Below are 22,215 nucleotides of genomic sequence, written 5' to 3' on the forward strand. Positions count from 1 at the left end.
CCACGCTCTTCAGTGTATGCAAAGTAACTTCCTGCCTGGTTATTTTATACATGAGATTAAGCAGTATTAACATTTAGGGTTTGTTTTGATCTTGACATGTGTCATTTCAGTGGTGTCATTTGCCCACAGAAGTCAAATTCTCATGTAAAGTGTCACATTCAAAACTTGTGTGGTCAATTTCATTTCAGTTATAATGTTTGTACCACCAAAGTCAGTAGTCTTAATCATGTAGGTATAAGAATGGTAGGAATAATGATCGTAATGCTAGAAATATTCATAGCAAGAAATACTATTTAAAAATGAAATGATTTACAACTGTGTTTCTTTCTTTGAATATGGCAGCCCACGGAAGGTACAAAGTCTGGTTCCCATCCAATTACTGGAGAAATTCAGGTAACAATCTAATATTAGCATTTATGGATGCTATAAATGGATAATAGAACAGAATTATCATTGTTTGATTCTTAGACTGCCAACATTGCACAAATTGTAAATCAATGCTAAAAATAGATTTTAAAAAATCAGTTGTGTGGAATGCAAATGCTGATGACTAATATTAATCCAGTTGCTACTTCCCGAGGAAGGGAAGAGCTATGAATTCAATTTTAATTTGAGGAACTGCACAGTGCACATTTATGCAAATTCCTGTATGGATGTTCCAGACAGGAATTCCATTATTCCTGTGCCACGATACAAAACTAAAAGTATAGGGTTGTATACAGTGCTTTTTTCTGGGTGTACGCAGGGGTATACATACCCCTAAACATTTTGTGAATCTTTGTACTTTTGTCCATTTACAGTATTTATTTTTCCCAATTTGAACTATAAAATGGTGATTTTCTTGAGTCAAAATGAGAGCACCCCTAAACATTTTTTAAGAAAAAAGCACTGGTTGTATACAGTGACATTGCTCAGCTGACAGCAAGACTTCTACCCACAAAAAAGGGAGGGAATCGATGTCCAGGGATATCCCCTCTTGCAGCTCTGTGCAGCTCTGCTGTGGGGAAAGGACAAATCACCCTAAAATTCCTTCCTTCCTGATTCCTTTCCATCACCTGCAACACTCTTGTGTACAACCCATAGTTGGGTTATGGAAAAAGAATAGACACCTGCTGGTTTTGATCCAGAGTTCTGTGAGCAGAACTCCGCTTGTGGGACTCTTCCTTAGTCCTACAGCTCCCAGTGCTTCCAGCAAAGTTGCTTCAGGACAGTGTGGGAGGTGGTGGGAAGAACTACAGGGGAAATTGAAGTGTGCCCGCTGGATCTCAGCCCCTTCCACAATCAGAAGGAGCCTTCCTTCACAGAAGAGACACTCTCAAAACAACTCCTGTTCTTCCTGTTTCCAGTGATATAGTTGCATTCTTCTTCTTTTGTTCAAATCAATAGTTATTTTGCTATAAGCATTTGCAATGGGAGCAGGTCAATTGTTTTTAGGGGCTGGGATCCAAATAACTGCACAACTACTTCCTGCTGTAGACCAGCCCCCCCCCCCATGCCAGACTGCAAACCACCTTGAGCACAGAGTGGGTGTCCCAAAGCAGTTTGTGATACGGCAGGGGAATTTGCTGGTCAAAGGAAGCAAAGTCAGAAAACCCACAGGGCGTGCACATTGCATTTCTGTATTTTATTGTCCTGTAAATCACTATGGACCTGCGTTTAGCTGTGCAAAGAGGTATATAAATATAATTACCGTATTTTTCGCTCTATAAGACACACCAGACCATAAGACGCACCTAGTTTTTTATGGAGGAAAACAAGAAAAAAATATTCTGAATCTCAGAAGCCAGAACAACAAGAGGGATGCTGTTCTGGCTTCTGGGATAGCTGCACAGCCTGCATTCGCTCCATAAGACGCATACACATTTCCCCTTACTTTTTAGGAGGGAAAAAGTGAGTCTTATAGAGCAAAAAATATGGTAACTGATTCAGGAGTGCTTAAAAAAAACAAAACCTTCAACTTGCAAATGACTACTGTATCTTAAGCGCCAATAAATCTCTGTCCCACTCTCAGCTTCTTGAAAGCAGAATAAATATAGGAAGAGAAGATTAGGAGTTCTAGAAATGCAAAGAGCTGCTTGGTAAACTCTCAGTACAGAAAAACGAACAAACAATATAGATCAATATGACATAGTGCCCTTAAATGGATAAATGCTTACATTTACCAGAAAATTCTAAGATTTTAGAAGGATCTTTAAAAAAAAAAATGCTGCACATACAAACACATTAATGTCTGCTTTAAAAACTTTTCAGGGAAGAAATGTTAAAAAGAACTATGTAAGAATATGCTATGGTTATGAGAAATTGGTATAAATAAGTCTTAAGTTTTAGGGTTCTTTATGGTAAGATAAGGTTAAAATAGATTAAGGTAATTTAATGACAGAATATTATGGAAAATGGAAAGGATTTGCTGTGACAATCAACAACTAGAATACAAAAAAAGGGAGATGTGAGGAGGTCGATGAAATAAGGTAATGACAGTTAAGGATTTGGGAATATTGGATCTGTTTTTAAATCTTTGTGGCTTATCTTTGATTTCTGATTTTGATGTGTTATGTGTTTTGTTTTTGCTTTTTGCTTTTGACTTTTATCGATTTGTATTGTTTAATTGCTATTTGTTTCTTGTTTTTTCCTTCTTTTTCTCTTTGTTTTTTTTGTAATTTTAAAATTCTCAATAAACATCATTTAAAAAAAAACTTTTCAGGGAAATATGCTTCTATTCTCTTTCTCTGTAGAGGAAGATTAAATCATCTGCTTGAAACAAACTTCTTATGAGATTCATTTAGGAAAGCTATGAAGATGCATTACTGAATTTTAGTGTTGGAGAATGTTAAAAAGTAACCTGTAGTAATAGATATTACTTTGAAATGACATTATTTGGGAAATGATTAATGGCAACCAATGTTATGCTTAGCTTCAAATCAACTATGACAAGCACCTTGGCAATTTGATAATTCACATTCTTCAAGCAAGAAACCTTGTTCCCCGTGACAACAACGGCTATTCGGACCCGTTTGTCAAAGTTTATCTTCTACCAGGAAGAGGGTAAGTGGAGGGGTGATTTCAACTACTAACTGCTGTTAACACAACAGGTTTCCCATTGCTGACCTTCAAGAGATCCATTTCTTATCAACTAATCTGAACACTCATTTCATGTGGGCCTCACTGTCACCCTCTGCAAACTACAACAAGGCTGGTGGGCAAATTGTATTTTAGGAAAGCTTGTTCACCCACAGTTTGCTCATCTTTTGTATACAGTGTAATCTCACTGTGTACATGTTGTACAAGTGACAATAAAGTATTTCATATTTCCAGGAAGCTGCCTTATGCTCAGTCTGACCATTGGTCTGTCTGACTCAGTGTTGTGTACACAACAGCAGCGCTCCAAGATTTCGGGCAGGAGTCTCTCCCAACCCTTAGAGAATTTTGTTGATTAAGGCATATATAAATCTTGTCAAATAATTAAATGAACACTACCTGGAGTTGACTAACACACTACCAATTACATGCCCTCTTAAACAACCCAGTAGTAAAATCAGCAGCAACTTGACAACCTCCTCCTAACAACAAAGGGACACGGCAAAGGAATGGTATCTGCAATATACAAAATACTACTCCAAAATCCCACAAACTCCCTAGATGTAACCAAAAAACAATGGGAGGACAACATAGGCTATGACATTAACCCCATTCAGTGGACCAGAATGTGGTCTAAACCTCCCTTTAAATCCATATCAACAAAAAGGAAAGAACTCACTCTGAAACTCACTTACAGGTGGTAAAATATGTTTAAAAAAAAAAAAACAACACTACCTGGAGTTGCAAGGGACTGAACCTGGGCCTTTTACATGTAAGCATGTTAATTTTCTCCTAGAGAAGCCCATGGGAACATGGCTGGAAAACTGGAAAACATTTAAATATAGTCAGGACTGTGAAGGAAAAGACATAACAAATATTTCAGAAATTTTATGTTAGATATATCTTCCATATTTAGTTGTCACTAGTGATTATACCCTAGCTGAAGAAATGCTCAAATGTTTTACCAGATGATTTGAATGAACTCACCAGCCCCGTTCAAACATAAAGTTAAACTGTGATTTAGCATATGAGGATGAGCAAGAATAAACCTTGGGCTTAAGCAGTACCCTCCCTTCCTTCTGAGGGAAGGAAGTTTAGATCTTCTCTTTGTGGTTTTCAGGAAACCACAGCTTCCCATTATGTCTGAATATGGTGCATTGTGGCTTGTCCAAGCCATAGTTAGTTAATCCAAACTAGGATCAAACCATGGTTTAATATTGTAAACTCTTCATGGTTTGAACAACCTACAGTTCTCCATATTTACGAAGCGGAGACCCATCCTGGAAAACCCCAGGCGGCAAGAGCCTGGGGTCCTGAGGCTCGGTGGGCGCCTTGAGCGACCCTCCAAGCGCAGAAGGAACCCCGTAAGGGGCTCCGGAGCGCGGAGGGGGGTTGCGGCGCTGAGAGCTGTTTCACAGCCTGAGGAGTGAAGCCGCGCTGCTACTGTCGGTGAGCGCTGATCCCTTTTCCTGCTAAATTACGGATTCGGACGAAAAGCAACTAACTTGTGAGTAAAAGACTGAGTCACTTGAATTTAGAGACTTTAAAAGGAAAATTTAAATTGGCTTGAACTTGGCTGAAAGCGGAGAGACGTGGAAGCAGGAAGTCCGTCTTCCGCAGCCATTGAACTTGAAAAAAGCAATCGGCTGGAGGAGTGGAGGCTGAAAGAAAGAGATCTTAACTTTTACAGATCTAAGCATCTATTGAACTTGCATCTTAAAGTAAAGACTTTAAGCTAAAGATTTGGGATTTTTACTTGCACTTGACTTTCCTCCTTTCATTGGATTACAAATTAGAAGGTGAAACCCAGAGTCAGGAGCTGCCTGAGCACTAAGGGAGCTGTCAGTACTGCAGATTTGGATACTGTATATTGGAACTTGAAACAATCTGAGGGTATTGAGACCTTTTAAATTTGAAACATTCTTTTTGGAGATAAATAAGCACTGTCTGTAACAAAGTGACCATTTATAAACTCTGCTAAACATTTGTATTTGAAGGTTCTTGGACATTAAATTAGACTCTGAAAGACATTTTAAGCTCCCTCTAGAGGATTGGATTAAAACAGTGACTTTACATGCACATTTTACTTTCGATTCCCTTGTTGTTTGCTTGCTCTGGACCTTTCCATTCCCATGGGAATAACTCAGTGTGACCTTGACTGACAGATAACGTTGGAATGAGTGGCACAAGAAAAAGAGGGAGAGCTAAACAAACAACTTTAACAACTCTAACCTCAGCCTCACAGACACGTAGATCATCTGTACCTACTTTGCCCTCAGAAGTGGAGGGAGAGGGCGAAGCAGAGCAGTTACAATTGGAAGATATGGCCTCAGGAGCATCTGTTTCTGTTCTAGACAAAATTTTTGAAAAATTGGAAGCTTTGGACAAGAAAGTAGATGTGCAATCAGCAAAGATTGACAAAAACACAGAATGTCTAAATAAATTAACTACACAAGTGGTACAGAATGCACAAGCAATTGGACAGTTAACGGAGGCCTCAGCAGAAAATCGGAAATTGGCTGAGGACACCAGACAAAAATTAGAAAATTTAGAGCAAGAGGTAAGACCACTCACTAAACAAGTTGGGGAACATCAGATTTATCTCTCCATGATAGAACTGCGAAATCGTGAGAACAACTTAAGGATTAGATCACTACAAGAGGCAGAAGAAGGACATCTAACTGAGTTTTTGACCAAAGAATTCTCCAAGTTCTGGAATTTGGAAGAAAAGGACTTTAAAATTGTGTCAGCTTTCAGACTTGGAAGATTCATAAAGAAGGAGAGGCCCAGAGACTGTCTGATAACATTGAGATCAAAGGAGGAAAGGGATAAGATCTTGGGACTACATTTCGTAAAATCACTGGAGGTTTTGGATAGAAGAATTGAAATCTATAAAGATATCCCAAGACTACTGCTGGATCTTAGAGCCGCCTATTCTGAACTTGTTAAACTACTAAGGAGCAACGCAATTCCATTCAGGTGGGAATTTCCCCAAGGAATATCTTTTACCTTTAGAGGGAGAAAGGTTAAAGTAAGAACACTGGAAGAGAGAGACAAATTCCTGTCTACATACGGAGAGGACCTTCAAAAAGGAATTGAACTACCTTCTGGGCCTGAGGCAACGCCAGTACCAACATCAGCATCTGTGGAACCTGAAGATCCTGAGAACAAGATACCACCCCTTGAAAAATAACCAGATAATTCAGGATGTCTCTGCAACTCTTGAGCTGGAATATTAATGGTTGTAACATTCCGGAAAAAAGGAAGAAAATATTTCATATATTAAAAAAAGAACAATTGGACATTATTTGTTTACAAGAAACACATGTGACGAGGCTCCACAGAAAAGTGTTAATAAATAAAAGATTGGGCCAGGAATTTGTATCGTCGGACAAAGTTAAGAAGAGAGGCGTGGTGATATACGCAAAAGAGAGCCTGTCACCTAAATTCCTATTTAAAGATGAACATGGAAGAATTTTGGCTATTGAGATACAATATCAAGGAGAGAAACTGCTGATATTAGGAATTTATGCACCTAATGAAGGGAAATCGGAATTTTACAAGAAGTTGCAGGAGACAATGCTGGACTATCTGGACTACAACAACATCATAATGATGGGAGATATGAATGGGGTCGTATCAACTAACATGGACAAGTCACAAAGTCAAAATGTTACAAAAGACGGCAGACTACCTAAAACCTTTTTTGAAATGACTGACAACATGGATTTGATTGACATTTGGAGGATAAAGAACCCACTAGGAAGAGAGGGAACATTCTTTTCTGAAGCCCAACTGACCTGGACAAGAATCGACCAAATATGGATTTCTAGAGGCCTGGCACCTAAGGTCAGAAAAGTGGAAATCTGCCCAAAGACCTGCTCCGACCATAATGCAGTAAAGATGGATATGACACTATTACCAACTGGATCCTTTAGATGGAAGATGAATGACAACTTGTTTAGAGATCAGGAAATTACCAAGAAGGCCCAAAAAGTTTTGAAGGACTATTTTGAGATAAACATGAATAATATGGTGGAAAAAAGAATAATCTGGGACGCAAGCAAAGCTGTAATGAGGGGATTCTTGATACAACAGAATGCAGTAAAGAAAAGAACACAAAATGAGAAAAAAGATAAGATCTTGGATAAAATAAAAGAATTAGAGAAGAAATTAAGAGTGAATCCGAAGTCACAGCCAACTCTGAGAGAAATTAAACTTTATCAAACGCAATATTCTAAATTGATAAATCAGGAAATTGAATGGAAGGTTAAATTAATGAAACAAAAAACGTTTGAGTCGGCGAATAAATGTGGAAAACTGCTAGCTTGGCAGTTGAAGAGAAGACAAAGATTAAATACTGTTACGAACTTAGAGGTTGATGGAAAAAACATCCAGAATCCAGTGGACATTAGAAAGTGTTTCCAGAGATATTTCAAAAAATTATACACCCAAGGGCCGCAAGATGATATTGAGATTAAACAATTTTTGGCAAAAAACGGACTATCTAAATTGTCACAAGAAAATAGGACAATCCTGAATTCTAAAATAACACAACAGGAGATCGAACAAGCCATCCAGAACATGCAACTTGGCAAATCTCCAGGACCAGATGGGCTGACCTCCAAGTACTATAAGACATTAAAAGACTATTTGATACAACCTTTGATGGAGGTCAGCAATGAAATTATGGAGGGGAAGAGGGCACCGGAGTCGTGGAAGGAAGCGTTCATCACATTAATACCAAAGTCGGAAGCTGAAAAGACACAACTTAAGAACTACCGTCCCATCTCTCTTTTAAATGTGGATTACAAAATATTTGCAGACATTTTGGCAAATAGATTTAAAAAAGTTTTAAATGAAGTAATTCATAAGGACCAGGCCGGCTTTCTCCCAGGAAGACATCTGTTTGCTAATACAAGGAACATTATTGACATTTTGGAACTTTTGCAAACAGACATAAATACAAAAGCAGTTTTAATTTTTATAGACGCGGAGAAGGCCTTTGACAATATCTCCTGGAAATTTATGATGGGAAATTTAAGAGAGATGGGAGTGGGACGGGGTTTTGAGAATGGGATTGAGGCGATATATTCAGAACAGAAAGCTAAACTGATAGTTAATAATGTGGTTACAGAAGAGCTTAAAATTGAAAAAGGGACACGACAAGGTTGCCCTATTTCCCCTTTGTTATTTATTTCGGTTCTGGAAGTGCTATTGAACATGATTAGAGGGGATCGGTTGGTGGAAGGAATTCAGGTCGGTCAGAAACAATATAAATTAAAAGCTTTTGCAGATGACCTGGTTTTGACCTTGCAGAAGCCAGAGCCCAGTACGAAAAGAGTATTACAACTGATTAATGACTTTGGTCGGGTGGCTGGATTTAAACTAAATAAACAGAAAACTAAGGTTTTGGGGAAAAATTTGACTGATACAGAGTCAGAACGGTTTCAGAATGAGACGGAACTTAATGTGGTTAAAAAAGTAAAATACCTAGGGGTAAACATAACAGCAAAAAATCTAAGTCTATTTAAGGACAATTATGAAAAATGCTGGACAGAAATTAAGAGAGACTTAGATAGCTGGTCAAAATTGAAACTTTCTTTGTTAGGCCGAATTGCTGCTATCAAGATGAATGTATTGCCAAGGATGTTGTTTTTATTTCAAACACTTCAGGTTTTGGATAAAACGGAGTGCTTTCAGAAGTGGCAGAGAGACATTTCTAAGTTTGTCTGGCAGGGCAAAAAGCCCAGAATTAAGTTTAAGATATTAACCGATGCAAAACAAAGAGGGGGCTTTGCCCTGCCAGACTTAAAGTTGTATTATGAAGCCGCAGCGTTTTGCTGGCTAAAAGACTGGCTACTTCTTGAGGACACTGATGTGTTAGATTTGGAAGGGTTTAACAATGCTTTTGGATGGCATGCATATTTATGGTATGACAAGGTTAAAGCAAACAAGGCCTTTAAGAACCATATTGTCAGAAAATCATTGTTTAATGTCTGGATAAAATATAAAGACTTGCTGGAAAATAAAACACCAAGGTGGCTTTCACCTTTGGAAGCCAAGGCCCGAAAAAGACCCAATATGGAGGCTAAATGGCCAAAATATTGGGAAATACTAGAAAAGGATGGAGACAATTGGAAATTGCAGAGTTTGGAGAAAATGAAAGACAAAGTGCGAGATTGGTTACATTACGCTCAGATTAAAGAAGTTTTTAAAAATGATAAGAAACTAGGGTTTCAGGTGGAGAAATCGAAATTAGAAACAGAATTGTTAGAACCAAAGATTAAGGTACTTTCAAGGATGTATAACTTGCTGTTGAAATGGAATACACAAGACGAAACGGTTAAATCGGCTATGATAAGGTGGGCACAGGACATTGGGCATAATATCATGTTTGAGGACTGGGAGAGGTTGTGGAGTAATGGATTGAAATTTACTGCATGTAACGCTCTGAAAGAAAATGTAATGAAAATGATTTATAGATGGTATATGACCCCAGTCAAACTTGCCAAAATTTACCACCTGTCTGATAATAAGTGTTGGAAATGCAAAGAGTGTGAGGGAACGTTCTTCCACCTCTGGTGGACTTGCCCTAAAGTGAAGGCGTTCTGGGAAATGATTTATAATGAACTGAAAAAGGTATTCAAATATACCTTCACTAAGAAACCAGAGGCTTTCCTTTTGGGTATTGTCGGCCAAGGGGTGGCAAAGAAGGACCAGACATTTTTTATGTATGCAACAACAGCAGCAAGGATACTTCTCGCAAAACATTGGAAAACTCAAGATCTACCCACACTGGAAGAATGGCAGACACAACTGATAGACTACATGGAACTGGCTGAAATGACCGGCAGAATCCGTGACCTGGGAGAAGAGAGGATTGAGGAGGATTGGAAGAAATTTAAGAACTATTTACAAAAGTATTGTAATTTGAGTGAATGCTAAATAAGATGCTAGATCAAAATAACTGAGCACCACTAAATTTAGAAGTTTTTAAGAAAATAAGTAAAACTGTGAAATTTAGCTCCCTCTGAGAATTATAAGATTATGAAATATAGAAGGGATATAAGAACTTAAATAAGATGATAAATTGCTGACAAAATGTTATAACGATGAAAGTGGGAGCGGGAGATGTGAGGAAGTCCAAAGAAAATGTGAAAATATGTTAAGATCAATGTTATATTGCTTACTATGTTTATTTTTGTTGTAAAACCTAATAAATTGCTTTTAAAAAAAAATACAGTTCTCCATATTTAGACATGACTGGAATCTACCATTTGTACCAGGAATTAAAGCTTTAAGCTTCCTCCACTCTTGTGTAAAGAGAGGAAAGAGAAAAGGGACAGAGGGAGCCCAAAGATTGTACCTGCTTGTCCATTTAATGTTACAATGATGCTTTAGCCTTATGTCTGAATCTAGTCTGATAGTAACTATCTCTGATTACCTTTCCATGTTAAACTGCCTGGAGTGGTTAATGTTTCTATTTCTCATAATATATATACCCATTATTTCTTGTTTGCATAAAATGCTCTAAATATCTTCTCTCCCCTGGTTTTCTCTTCTTCTGCTTCCTGTTTGTTCCCATCATTCTTCAACACATTGTTGCCCTGGGGCCTTGCAGCCAAGTCATGGTAGTCCAGAATGCAAGGTAAAGTACATTATTATTCACTGATTCTCTGATTATTCTAAGCATGAAATACGTCATATCCTGGGCACGCAACTATCGTTTCCTAGAATTTCAGGGGCCTGTGAAGTAGCTGACATTTGGTGTTCTAGTGCAGGTTAAATTTCTATAACACACAATTGTTACAGAAACAAGCAACAAGCAATTGTTCCAGTAGTTTCAAGGTTCAGTGGGTGGGGAGTGGAACTAGTAGTTTAATTGTTATTTTAAGGACTGGAGATGGTGACCCTTCTTTTGATACATGAGGAAGTAGTGATCTGAGGACTTGTCTTCTATGTATTTTATTGAAATTTCTATAGGAGAGAATGCTGAAAAAATAGTTAATTATGAATTCACCTGGTGTGGTCTTTTTCCTGCAAAAAAAAAAAAAAAGAGTTATCAAAACTTTTGGGGCTTCTTTTGACATGCTCCAGATGTTTCACCTGAGAATAAAACTCAGATTTTCTCAAAATGTTACTTTAGGGAAAATCCAATGACAGTCTAGAGGTGGGCAAAACTACCTGTGAAAAATGTTACTATTCTTGTGGGAGGTTTTCTGTTAGCTTTCATGGACATTTGCTTTTGGTGGAATGAGAGCAGCACATCTTAAACCCACTTTTTCTGATATGAATATTGTTCAATGCAGACAGTTCTCTTTAATTATCAGTCACTGCAATCCATTATATACTTGTCACCAGATGTAAAAAGTCTGCCTAGCGGGGAGTTCTCACTTTAAAATTGTACAGTGCCTTAAACATAGCTTTTAATTCTCTCTGGGATTTGCTTGATATTTCCTTGTTCCTGCTTTTAATATATTCATCTCACTGCTAATTAAATTATGCTTCTTTAAGGCTGATAGTGGTTGTAATGTCATACGCTACATTTGAACAGACACTGGTTGCATTGGGGGCACCATTTGGCTGTAATTGCCAACCGTATAAATCTGGTGTGGTGCCAGCAGCATACCACTGCAAATGCTTCTTTTTTTCTGCTCTCTGTGCAATAATGACATGCTCTTAAAGAGAATGCTATTTCTGGAGCAGAGCTGTTTTATCAGAATTCACCGTTTTTGACAAATGAAGGAAGACAAGTCAGCTTTAGGACTATGAAATAGTTCCAGTGCTAACCTTAAAGTGAAAGCTGGACCATAAAGAAGGCTGATCGCCGAAGAATTGATGCTTTTGAATTCTGGTGCTGGAGGAGACTCTTGAGAGTCCCATGGATTGCAAGAAGATCAAACCTCTCCATTCTGAAGGAATTCAGCCCTGAGTGCTCACGGGAAGGACAGATCCTGAAGCTGAGACTCCAATACTTTGGCCACCTCATGAGAAGAGAAGACTCCCTGGAAAAGACCCTGATGTTGGGAAAGATGGAGGGCACAAGGAGAAGGGAACGACAGAGGATGAGATGGTTGGACAATGTTCTCGAAGCTACCAGCATGAGTTTGACCAAACTGCGGGAGGCAGTGGAAGACAGGAGTGCCTGGTGTGCTCTGGTCCATGGGGTCACGAAGAGTCGGACACGACTAAACAACTAAACAACAACAACAAATCTTAAAGGGCAGTCGTGTGAAAACAATGAAGTTCTGCAAAAGATATGTAGCATCTCTCTTAAAATCTGACTATGGTGATTCTGGGACAGTGAGGTGGTGGATCTGTAACCATTCAGCTTTCCTCAAAATGATATCTGATTAGATTATGTGATAGTAAAATGCAGCATGTGGTCTAGAACCATCATATTGTGATGGGAAAGGATGCCATCGGTTTTGTAGTCTCAGCCTTCAGAAAACACAACACAATAAAATACATTGTAAATCAAATAATTCATCAAAACCTCTGAAATGCCCTATAGAAAAAGGAGCTTCGAAGCCTGCTTTAAAGGATCAATATTAAATTAGTGTTTCTATCATTAACAGGATGGAGCTTGCATCAGAGCTTCCCTTTCATGTTTTTTAGGGATGACTCTCCTATGATTAAAGATGAGAAAATAATACAGAGAATTAAATCCATCTCAGCTTGATAGCCGCAAGGAAGTTGTTCAAGAAAACCAATACATCACTATTTACTCTTACAATGAGAAAGGCTGTTGTAAACAAACAGGAGCAATTTGTAAATGCAACCAAGATATTTGTGTTGTTGTCAGTCACAGGCAACAGAGGTTGGGAGGTTTCTTAGTAGACAGGCTGCAAATTCAAAAGTTTTATTTTAAAGACTGAATTGGGAGATTGTTCAGCAGAAGATTATCATTTACAGCAGATCAACTGACATTATTCTGTGCCAGCCTGAATGATTGGTTTATTTATTTTTATCAGTTGCACTGAAATTGTTTCTGCCTTGGAGCAGGTGGAGACAAGTATAAGTAATGACATGTTTTGTTCCTTTGTTCCACTTCAGTGTTGAGAACAAGAGGAGGACTAAATATGTGCAGAAAAGCTTGAATCCTGAATGGAACCAGACAGTCATTTATAAAAATATATCCATGGAGCAGGTATGTGACTGTAAGAGATATCTCATTGCAGGTGTGGTCTAATTCTGCTCCTGACTGTTCTCTAATGATGCCCTACACTTCTAAGAGTTTGTCTGTACTAAACTATTTCAACTTCGCCTGCCAGACTCCCCTGACCGTATGAACTTTCCTGATTTCCGTTGCTTAAAAGAAGCATCCCAGCTTTTGCTGCTATCCCCTCCCTCATCTCAGATCTGTTTGCATAGCTAGCCACTAACATGCCTCTCTATGAAGGGAAAAGCTCTGCCAGCCACTGGCAGTTCAGGCCCTATGAGTGTGTAAATGAAATTTAGATTCTTTTCCCCAAGGTGCATCACTTTACACTTACTTACATTGAGTTGCATTTCTCATTTTACTGCCCATTCGCTCCCTTTGAAGAGGTTTATTTGGAGCTCTTCAAAATCTCATTTTCTTTTAAGCTCTCTGAACAATTAGATGCTCTCAACAAACTTGGTTACCTCACTGCTCACCCATAATGCTAAATCATTTATGATCAAGTTAAAAAACACAGGTACCTTGGGAAATTCTACTTTCTACATCTCTCCATTGGCAGAAGACTCCACTAACTGTAATCTCTGCTTCCTATTTCTGAGCTAGTTACTGATCCACAATAGGATGTCTCCTCCTATTCCATGACTGCTGGGCTTACTCAGGAGTCTTTGGTGAGATACTCTGTCAAAAGCTTTTTGAAAGTCTAAGTGCATAATGTCAACTGAATCATCTCCTATCTGTACACTTGCTGACACTCGCAAAAAACTGCTATAGGTTATGTAATAGACAGGACTTAGCCTTCCAGAAGCCATGCTGGTGCTTCTTCAGCAAGACTTGTTCTTACGTGCTTGGTAATTTTATCTCTAACATTTTCCCCCACCAGTTTTCCTGTAATAGACGTTAAGCCAATTGGCCCACAATTTCTGATTTTAAAATGAACTTTGTTTCCATGTCGGTGTTTTAGCTCCCTCCCTAGACCATGTAAAAGTGGTTTGCACCCGACAGTGGTTATGGTTCAGAGACAGAAGTGAAAGGCTGATTTCTTGGATTTCTCTCCTACCCAGTACAATGTGAATGTGCCTAATAATTGGTTCAGTAATAGCTTATTGTGTGGAGGAAAATGTCAATGTATTATGGCTCCAAGTTTTTAATTAATTTAATGGTTAGATTAGTCAACAAAGGTTCTACTGATTAATCAGTGGGGGCAAATTCTAATTAGTGAAACAAAGCAAGCATACTTTTTATTTTGGAACCATCTGCTCTAGTTTTGGTATGTTACCTGCAAGAGGTAATGAAAAAGAAAATACTGAGATGGCCTTCTAATGAGTGGTCATGTTCCAGTTTGTAAATGATCTCATGATACTTTCCATATTTCATGAAGCCATCTGTGCTGAAAGTTTGGTAATATACAAATTTATTTAAATATGGAGGCTTAATGAGTAGAAAGAAAAACAATTTAAACTTTCTAAATTACTTTAGAGCCCTGAAATTTACCCACAGTTCTTGATTAAAGGGTGTATGGTGTGGTTTTAGTTGGAGGAAGCTGTCAAAAGTTGGGATTTGAAGCCAATCTAATTTCTGTTGAGGTGATAAACTTACAGCTGGACTGTACCTGCCACTTCAGACTGCAGGTGTCAGCTCACAGGACTGGATGCTTCTCCATACCCACAACAGCAAAAGCAAACAAACAAACCTTCTACGTAGGAAACTAAAGGAGAAGGGTTCACATTTAGCCTTCTCTATATTTTGATGCGGCGGATAATCAAGTCATGTGAGCTGCTATCTGTGGTCTGAATAAGGGATGTAAGGAAGCAGCGATTTCTGCCCCATCCTGTGTTCATTGCAACCAGCCCTGATTCTCTTCAACAGTACGCTTTCTACATCTCCATCCAGACCAAGGTGAGATCTTATCAGAGCTGAAGGACACATCTGAGCAGGCAGAAACACATGGAGTACAGAGCCAGGCCGATGACGAGGGTGGCCTGGAGAGGCTTCCAAGGGCCCGATAGAGAAGCCCGAGGAGTCACATTTGGCTCCCAGACTTGAGGGTCACCACCCCTGAACTCCTGGTTTCTTTCCCCACCCTCTGTGCCCACCTACTGTTGCATAAAACTAGGACCTGGCTTGCTCCTGCAGGCAGAATGAGGAAAGGGACAGTCTGGAGTTTGGGCAGCTACAGACCCTTCTTGTGCCTTGGACTGTTCAAAGAGACTTTTGGTATAGGTCAGAGGTGGGAAACCTGTGGCCCTCCAGAGATTGCTGGACTCTGACTTCTGTTAGCTCCAGCCCATGTTACAAGACTTCCCCGTTTGTGCAGATTTCTAGGCAGGTCCCTCACCATTTCACAGGACATTAGTGATGGCTGGTTCACCAAATATTATGTGCAACATGTTAAGTTACCTCTTGGCAAACAGCTGGCTACATGGACCCATCATTTTGTTTGAACTGGTATGGCTTTGAGGTACTAGGGGCGTCCAAGACGTCTCATCTTTAGTCTATTGAATAGTTGTGTATATGGATGGGAACATCTGAGACATTTGTTGAAGCCGTGTTTGTGCGAAGACTGAATCCCAATTGCTACCTTTTTGGCATATACTATATTATGCAGGTTCGCTTTGAATGTGCACAGCCTTCTGAGGAAACTCTGAGGCTTAATAGCTATTGATATGCTTGTCCTTAAACCTAGATAAAGGAGGAGGGAGAAGATCTGAAAAGCACTCTTTGAAATTATTCAGCCGTGTCTCACTGTGAATACCAATGCATTTTGACTTTGCCCAGAACACAGTAAAATCTACTCACTGGTGCTGAGCACTGAGGGAAGACATATAGATGCTATCAACTTTTTAAAAGTCACACTGTGGGCTTTGTATTGGGAGCACAGCCAAGCTGGGCAAAATAACTCCTCCAAGCTTGCATAGAACCTCGGCTGAGCTCATCTGTCTTGATATCAACTTTCAGCTTTACCCGAAATGAATTTTCTGAGTTCAAGGTTGATGGGAGGACAATAATTGCCTGGCTGTCATATTGAAAAAGAACGGGGGGTGCCGGCAGATGGCAACAAGCAAAGCATGCTTTATGGATTCGGTGCCAGATTCATGAAGGGGATTGAAATTAATTATCTTTTGATGTTAACTGCAGCTAAAGAAGAAGACCCTGGAAGTTACTGTCTGGGACTATGATAGATTCTCCTCCAACGACTTCCTGGGTGAGGTGAGTATCCCTTATTTCTTGCTTCACTGCCTTCCCTTGCCTGACATAGTAGTCAACTAAGAGTAGACTCATATGATGCATTTTTCATCCAGATGAGTAATTCTGATGTTCCTTGGATGCATGTTTCTGTGGAGAAAGGTGGGAAATCACAGATATAACCAGCAGCAATGGCTATGACATTTCTCCAGATGCTGCCATTGTGGGAATTGATGCTGACTCGACTCAGTTCAGACATCATGATAAACCATAGTTAAGGAAGCTTACCTAGGGTATGGTGGTGTGGTGTCTGAATTAACAAACTATGGTCTGTGACTGGCTGGTAAACAAACTATGGTTTCATGTGGTTTTGCAAATCAAGGTTTGCGCTAACCCTGGTTTAATAGACAAACTATGGTTGCAACTACCATTCCTCTTCCAGAGGCTGCTGCACCATGAACGTGGGAGTGAAATTACTAAGCTGAGTGCTGGCAGGATGGGAAACAGAAACAGAAAAGCTCTTGGGGTGCATCCACCCCACAAATATAAATCACTCATAAAGCACTTTTGCTGTTTTAGCATTCACAGGAGAACCTTGGGCATTGGGAGTTTATTGAGGACTAGAGGACTTTCAATCTCCAAGGCTGAAGTTTGTGGTGTGGATGCATGTTTTGTAGTTGCCTCAGAATAGGAACATGTCTTTTTACTTACGGTATTCTGTAAAACGCCATGTACAATAATATTGATGAAGACGACAACAGATACGGAAACATTAGGAAGAAAGGAATGGTTGAAATTATTTTAGCCCTCAGCCTTTTTTGCTTTTGCTTTTAAATGTCTCTGTTATTATATAGCATGCCGTATATAATTCTGAGAGTCTGTTTAGCATTCTCCACTGTTTCGACTGGAGAAACTCTTGAGCACGTTATCCAGATCAGAATCAGACATTGTAAGGTGTTCAATAACAAAATAATTTGCTCTCTGTATCCTCACATAGGTGTTAATTGAGCTTTCTAGTGCCTCTCAGTTGGACAATACTCCCCGGTGGTACACTCTGAAGGAGCAGAGTGAAAGCATTGACCATGGAAAATCCCACTCTGGACAGAACAGCCAGCAGTCCCCCAAACCGTCTGTCATCAAAAGCAGAAGTCACGGGATTTTCCCTGACCCATCAAAGGGTAGGAAATATTTTATCTGTGTGTGCTATAACTGTGTGGGTTGTAACTTTTTTACAACTTCATGTTCCCAAGTAGCTTAGTTAGATGAACTTTTGCCTAAAAACAAAGAAATTATCTTTCATTTCCGAATCTTTTCGGGGGGGGAGTCACCCCAAAATCTATAAATCAATTTTTGCATATGTAACTGTATGTAACTGCGTTGTGTGATATGCACAACATGTGTTATAATACAGGAAAAACAGAACTTGCAATTCTTCTAATACTTGTATAATGTTTTGTACATTGTACATCACTTCTTATTGCTTAGAATAAATAGAGGTTGAAGTTGGTCTTTGTCTCCCGCATGTCTTTGATAACCATTATATTTCCCCTGCAGATATGCAGGTGCCCACCATTGAGAAGTCCCACAGCAGTCCAGGAAGCTCCAAATCTTCCTCTGAAGGACACCTGCGCTCTCATGGGCCTTCGCGGAGCCAAAGCAAAACCAGCGTCACTCAAACGCACCTTGAAGATGCTGGGGCAGCCATCGCCGCTGCTGAAGCAGCTGTCCAACAGCTCCGCCTTCAACCAAGTAAAAGACGCAAATAAAATTCCTCAGCATGGCAGCTTAATGTTCAACTGTTGCCTTCCTCCCCGCCCCCCTCCTTCGCTTCCCACCCCCCAAACTCTTTCCCTGCTGGGCTTTTCTTTCTGCTCTTAGCACAATGTGTGTTCCACCTGTTCAGTGTTCTCTCCGTGTGTGTCTGTGTGTAGATCCATATAAATATAATATATTCCTCCTATTTAGAAGTCCTCTTTTATTTGCATAGAATGCAGTAGAACTGGCTGTTTCTCTACTGGGGTCTCCATTTGTCCACTGTCTGTCCACATCTTGTGGTAAAATTCTGCTGTGTGCTGTTGCTTTGGTGCCACTAAATGCCTCAACCATAATTCAAACTTCATAGACTTGGTTTCCAGCCTCCTAAGTAAGATCCTGCAGTTTAGCAAGGAACACAGATTGCTAACATTAGGAAGCAAATGAGAAAGAGACGTATTGGGCAATGTCACCCTTTGCAGCACAAAGACCTTAAGAATGTCATAAGACTTTCCTGGAAAAAGGTCGCTCAGTGCTGATAAATGTTGACAGTTTTAATCTTTGGACAGGATTATTTGAAGCAACAGATGTTTTCTTAGGTCAATAGCATTTTTGTGGAGCACAAAAATTAACATATAGATAATTACTGAGGAAATATTGGTAACGTTAACAGCCATATCATTAGCTCTGCTAGAGTGACATTATTTAGGGGTGGGTTTGATTTTTTGTTGTTCTTAGTCTGCAGTGAGGTTGTACAATTACAACATTTACATACCCCCCTCCCGTCACAGAATTACAGGTTGAGGCTTTAGTCACCTGCAAATTAATATAATCCAACTGTAGCATCATTGTGTTTGTCTCCATGATTATTTGGTGTGCCATATAATCAGCATTGCATATTGCAGAAAGCAGAAAATAAATTTCCCTCCATCTTCTTCATTGTTGTTAATGAAAAAGAAACAGCCAGTTTAATTACCCTTTAATGCTGTGCATGTGGTGTCTCTTTGGTCTCTGAAGACACTTTGCCTATTTAAATCCAGAAGAGAAAACCCCCCACTTGTGTTTGCATGACTAACATTTAAGCTGGTTCCATCTGAGGATACATACTCTGGGTTTCCATTCCACCTACACTGCCACAGCAGCACATAAAAGCGGTCAGTCTAATCATGCAAGGAAGCAGCACAGACACAGCATAGCAGGAGTCCTCCCCATTCAAAGAACTCAGTCTGACAATCTGCCTTCACCAGCCAGTGACAACAAAGACCAAAGCCAACTAGCCCTCAGGAAAGTGATGTCTGATGGACCGGCCAAGCCTGAAGGAGGTGAGCCCAAAGACATGGCCAAGAAGTCAGCCTTAACCAAATGCCTTCTTGCCATGCCTGCTAATTCATCCTTACACATTGAACTTATCTCTCCAGCCCTCTCTGCGGTATTCAGGTTGGGTTGAAAAACCCTAGGCCCATCTTACAGCTCATGTGCAAACCCCATTTTGAAAGATTGTGCTGAGTCCAAATTACAGAATGTTCTGAGACAGGGAAGCTCCAGCAGCACACACAAAAATGGGGCTAACTGGGCTCACACTGCCTACTAAATGGCATGCGTTTAACATAAATTGCTTAAGCATGATTAAACCATTCTTTTTATTTGAGTAAAGACTAGCATGGCACACTGGGATTTCAACTTGGACACAGCAGTGGTTGTCGTTATCATTTGTACATCTAGTGTGTTTTCACCTGTGAAAGTTCACAGCAAGGAAGAAGAAGAAGAAGAAGAAGAAGAAGAAGAAGAAGAAGAAGAAGAAGAAGAAGAAGAAGGAGAGATGATGTTCCTATTGACATGACACATAAAGCTATATCTACATTCAAAAGTCTTCTAGTTTGTCTCAGAAGGAGTCATGGTCCTTTCCATAGATTTTGGAGTATTTTTAGGGTGCCGAGGATAGAGACTGCTGCTCAATGGATGGAGGTTCCTCGACGGCAGTCCTTGCATGAAGAAGAGAGATCTGCAAATTGTAGGAGCCATCCCTTACCAGGACTGCCCTCTAGGAACCCCAGGAATAGAAATTCACAGTAAGAATTTCCATATCTCTCACGTTCATTTCTCTGAGAACCATTTCAGACATAGGAAGGAGAAGAAGCCCTGTTACATGCTCCATTAGCTCTTCTTAGTCATGTCTGAAGGGGAGGTTTTACATCTCCTTACCCCAGGAATGGAATTATCTCTCTGAAATAGGAGATACACAATTCCCCATTGGACATGACAGAGAAATTTGGGTGACGAAAACATGACCAGAGTTTAAACTAGGGAGTGGGCATAGGCATGCCAAGCATAGCTGCTCCCGCCTCAGCCTTCTTGTGCTGATCAGGAGTTTTGTCAGTGCAGTCAAGTGATCATGCCTGCAAGCACCCCTGGGGCCATTATCAAGGTTCCTGGTGGTCAGGAAGCTTGTGTGCCCAGCCCAATGTGTTTACAAGGCCTCTTCGGACCTTTCTACTCAACATGAGAAGTTCAGGAGTGTGGTGTGTGTGCCCAGCTTGTGTGGGGACATTTTGGGTGGAGGCATTGTGTATGTGCCTACTCCCCCTCCCCAGTTTAAGCCCTCGTGTATTCTTCTGAACACATGAAAAAGGCTGTGGTGATCCACTGATCCACATTCAATCTTTCTCCCACTCTTGGCTCCTATGGTGTGGCTGCAGTCGCCTTGGGGGACTGGAATGGTTATGGGAGTCTAGTCTTAGTTTCAAGCTGAAGCAGTGCTTTCAAAGATAGCATCTCCTTGGTGATCATTAAGAAAAGAAGGCCAGGGCTTCCCAACCAGCTATTTTAGCAACCAAAGTTACTTGGAAGATGGAGAGAGGCTGACTCTGCAAAGGATTCTGAATTGCAGAGAATGAGCACCTGTCACATCAACTGGCTGGCTCTCTCTAGGGAAACACTCTTTGGACTACCAAACTCAACAGACACAAGCTCTGGATACAAAAGCAGTGTCGAAGTTACAGAAGATCATTTCTTTTGAATCGATCTTTCAGTGTTGTCCTTATCCAACTGTGGAAGAGCATCATTAGCCTCTAATGCATTGATTTATTGATTGTCTTTTTACTTAGGTCAGGACCCTTTTGGGGGAGGGGGTATCATTGTCAACTAAAGTTGGTCCCCAAGATACCTCTCACAAGGCGAATTTACCACATCAGTTTCATGTGGTGAACATTCTGTTTGACTGACCCTACATATGATGAGAGAGTGCATTTTCCATGGCAGGAATCCACCCAAAACCATCATGTGACTTGATATCATAAATACTAGCTCTCACCATATGAGGTTCTTTTAAAGTAAAAATTCATGACGTGAAACTGGCGCATTAAAATTACAGCGGAAGAGTCCAAAGGTGATATGAGAATCAGGCATAAGAAAGTGATTTTGTAGGCAACATGACTGCAGATAAGCGGGTTCTTGAGCTCATGCTTAAAGTTGGAAATAGGACTTTTCTAAATTGCATGAGAAACCGACACATCTAGGGAAGTTGTTCCACTGCAGAAGTTGCATCTGAACACATAAGAAACCAGAACATGCCATGTGAAGACCAAGGCGTGATACAGAGGCTGAAGGGGTTGCCTGGCAGTCCATTTGTCCCTTAACATTGTCCCTCCATGCAAGTAAAGCCTGAATAGGCTCTGAAAGTGATCTCTCAAAGACTTTCCAGTCATCTTCATGGCAGTGTGGGCATTTGAACACAGGTCTTCTCTATCCGCTAAATCAACTGTCTCAAAGTTACCTCACTGGCAATGGAGCACAGAAAGAGTCCCTTTTGCATTTTTGGAGTTTCAGTTTTCCTACTTCTGTGCTTTAGCCCTTCATATAGATTGTTGTTTGTTTTTTGTTTTTTATTTGTTTTGTTTTGTTACTGAATTGCTTTTAGGGCAACCATTATGACTGTGCAGGGAGAGGGGAGCTCGTATCAGTCTGATCCTTTCCTGTTCAGAGCTGTTTCAAAAACCAGGGCCTCTCTGGCATATTCAGTCATTGCTTTGCAAGAATCCTTC

General features: G+C 40.1%; 1 protein-coding gene across 1 annotated transcript in view; it reads left to right on the forward strand.

Moving 5' to 3' along the window:
- The window catches only part of PCLO (piccolo presynaptic cytomatrix protein), a gene marked incomplete at its 5' end in the record, with an annotated part of 212,886 nt that overhangs the window by 161,951 nt on the left and 28,720 nt on the right, over positions 1–22,215 (forward strand). The window contains 8 exons of the mRNA XM_081006381.1: positions 343–393; positions 2,912–3,042; positions 10,700–10,726; positions 13,135–13,228; positions 16,376–16,447; positions 17,421–17,601; positions 17,978–18,172; positions 19,315–19,497. Of these exons, the coding sequence (XP_080862507.1) occupies positions 343–393; positions 2,912–3,042; positions 10,700–10,726; positions 13,135–13,228; positions 16,376–16,447; positions 17,421–17,601; positions 17,978–18,172; positions 19,315–19,497 (934 nt within the window). The remainder of the gene's footprint in view (positions 1–342; positions 394–2,911; positions 3,043–10,699; positions 10,727–13,134; positions 13,229–16,375; positions 16,448–17,420; positions 17,602–17,977; positions 18,173–19,314; positions 19,498–22,215) is intronic.

This window comes from Podarcis pityusensis (assembly GCF_964106645.2).
Source record: "Podarcis pityusensis genome assembly, chromosome: 5".
Lineage (NCBI taxonomy): Eukaryota > Metazoa > Chordata > Lepidosauria > Squamata > Lacertidae > Podarcis > Podarcis pityusensis.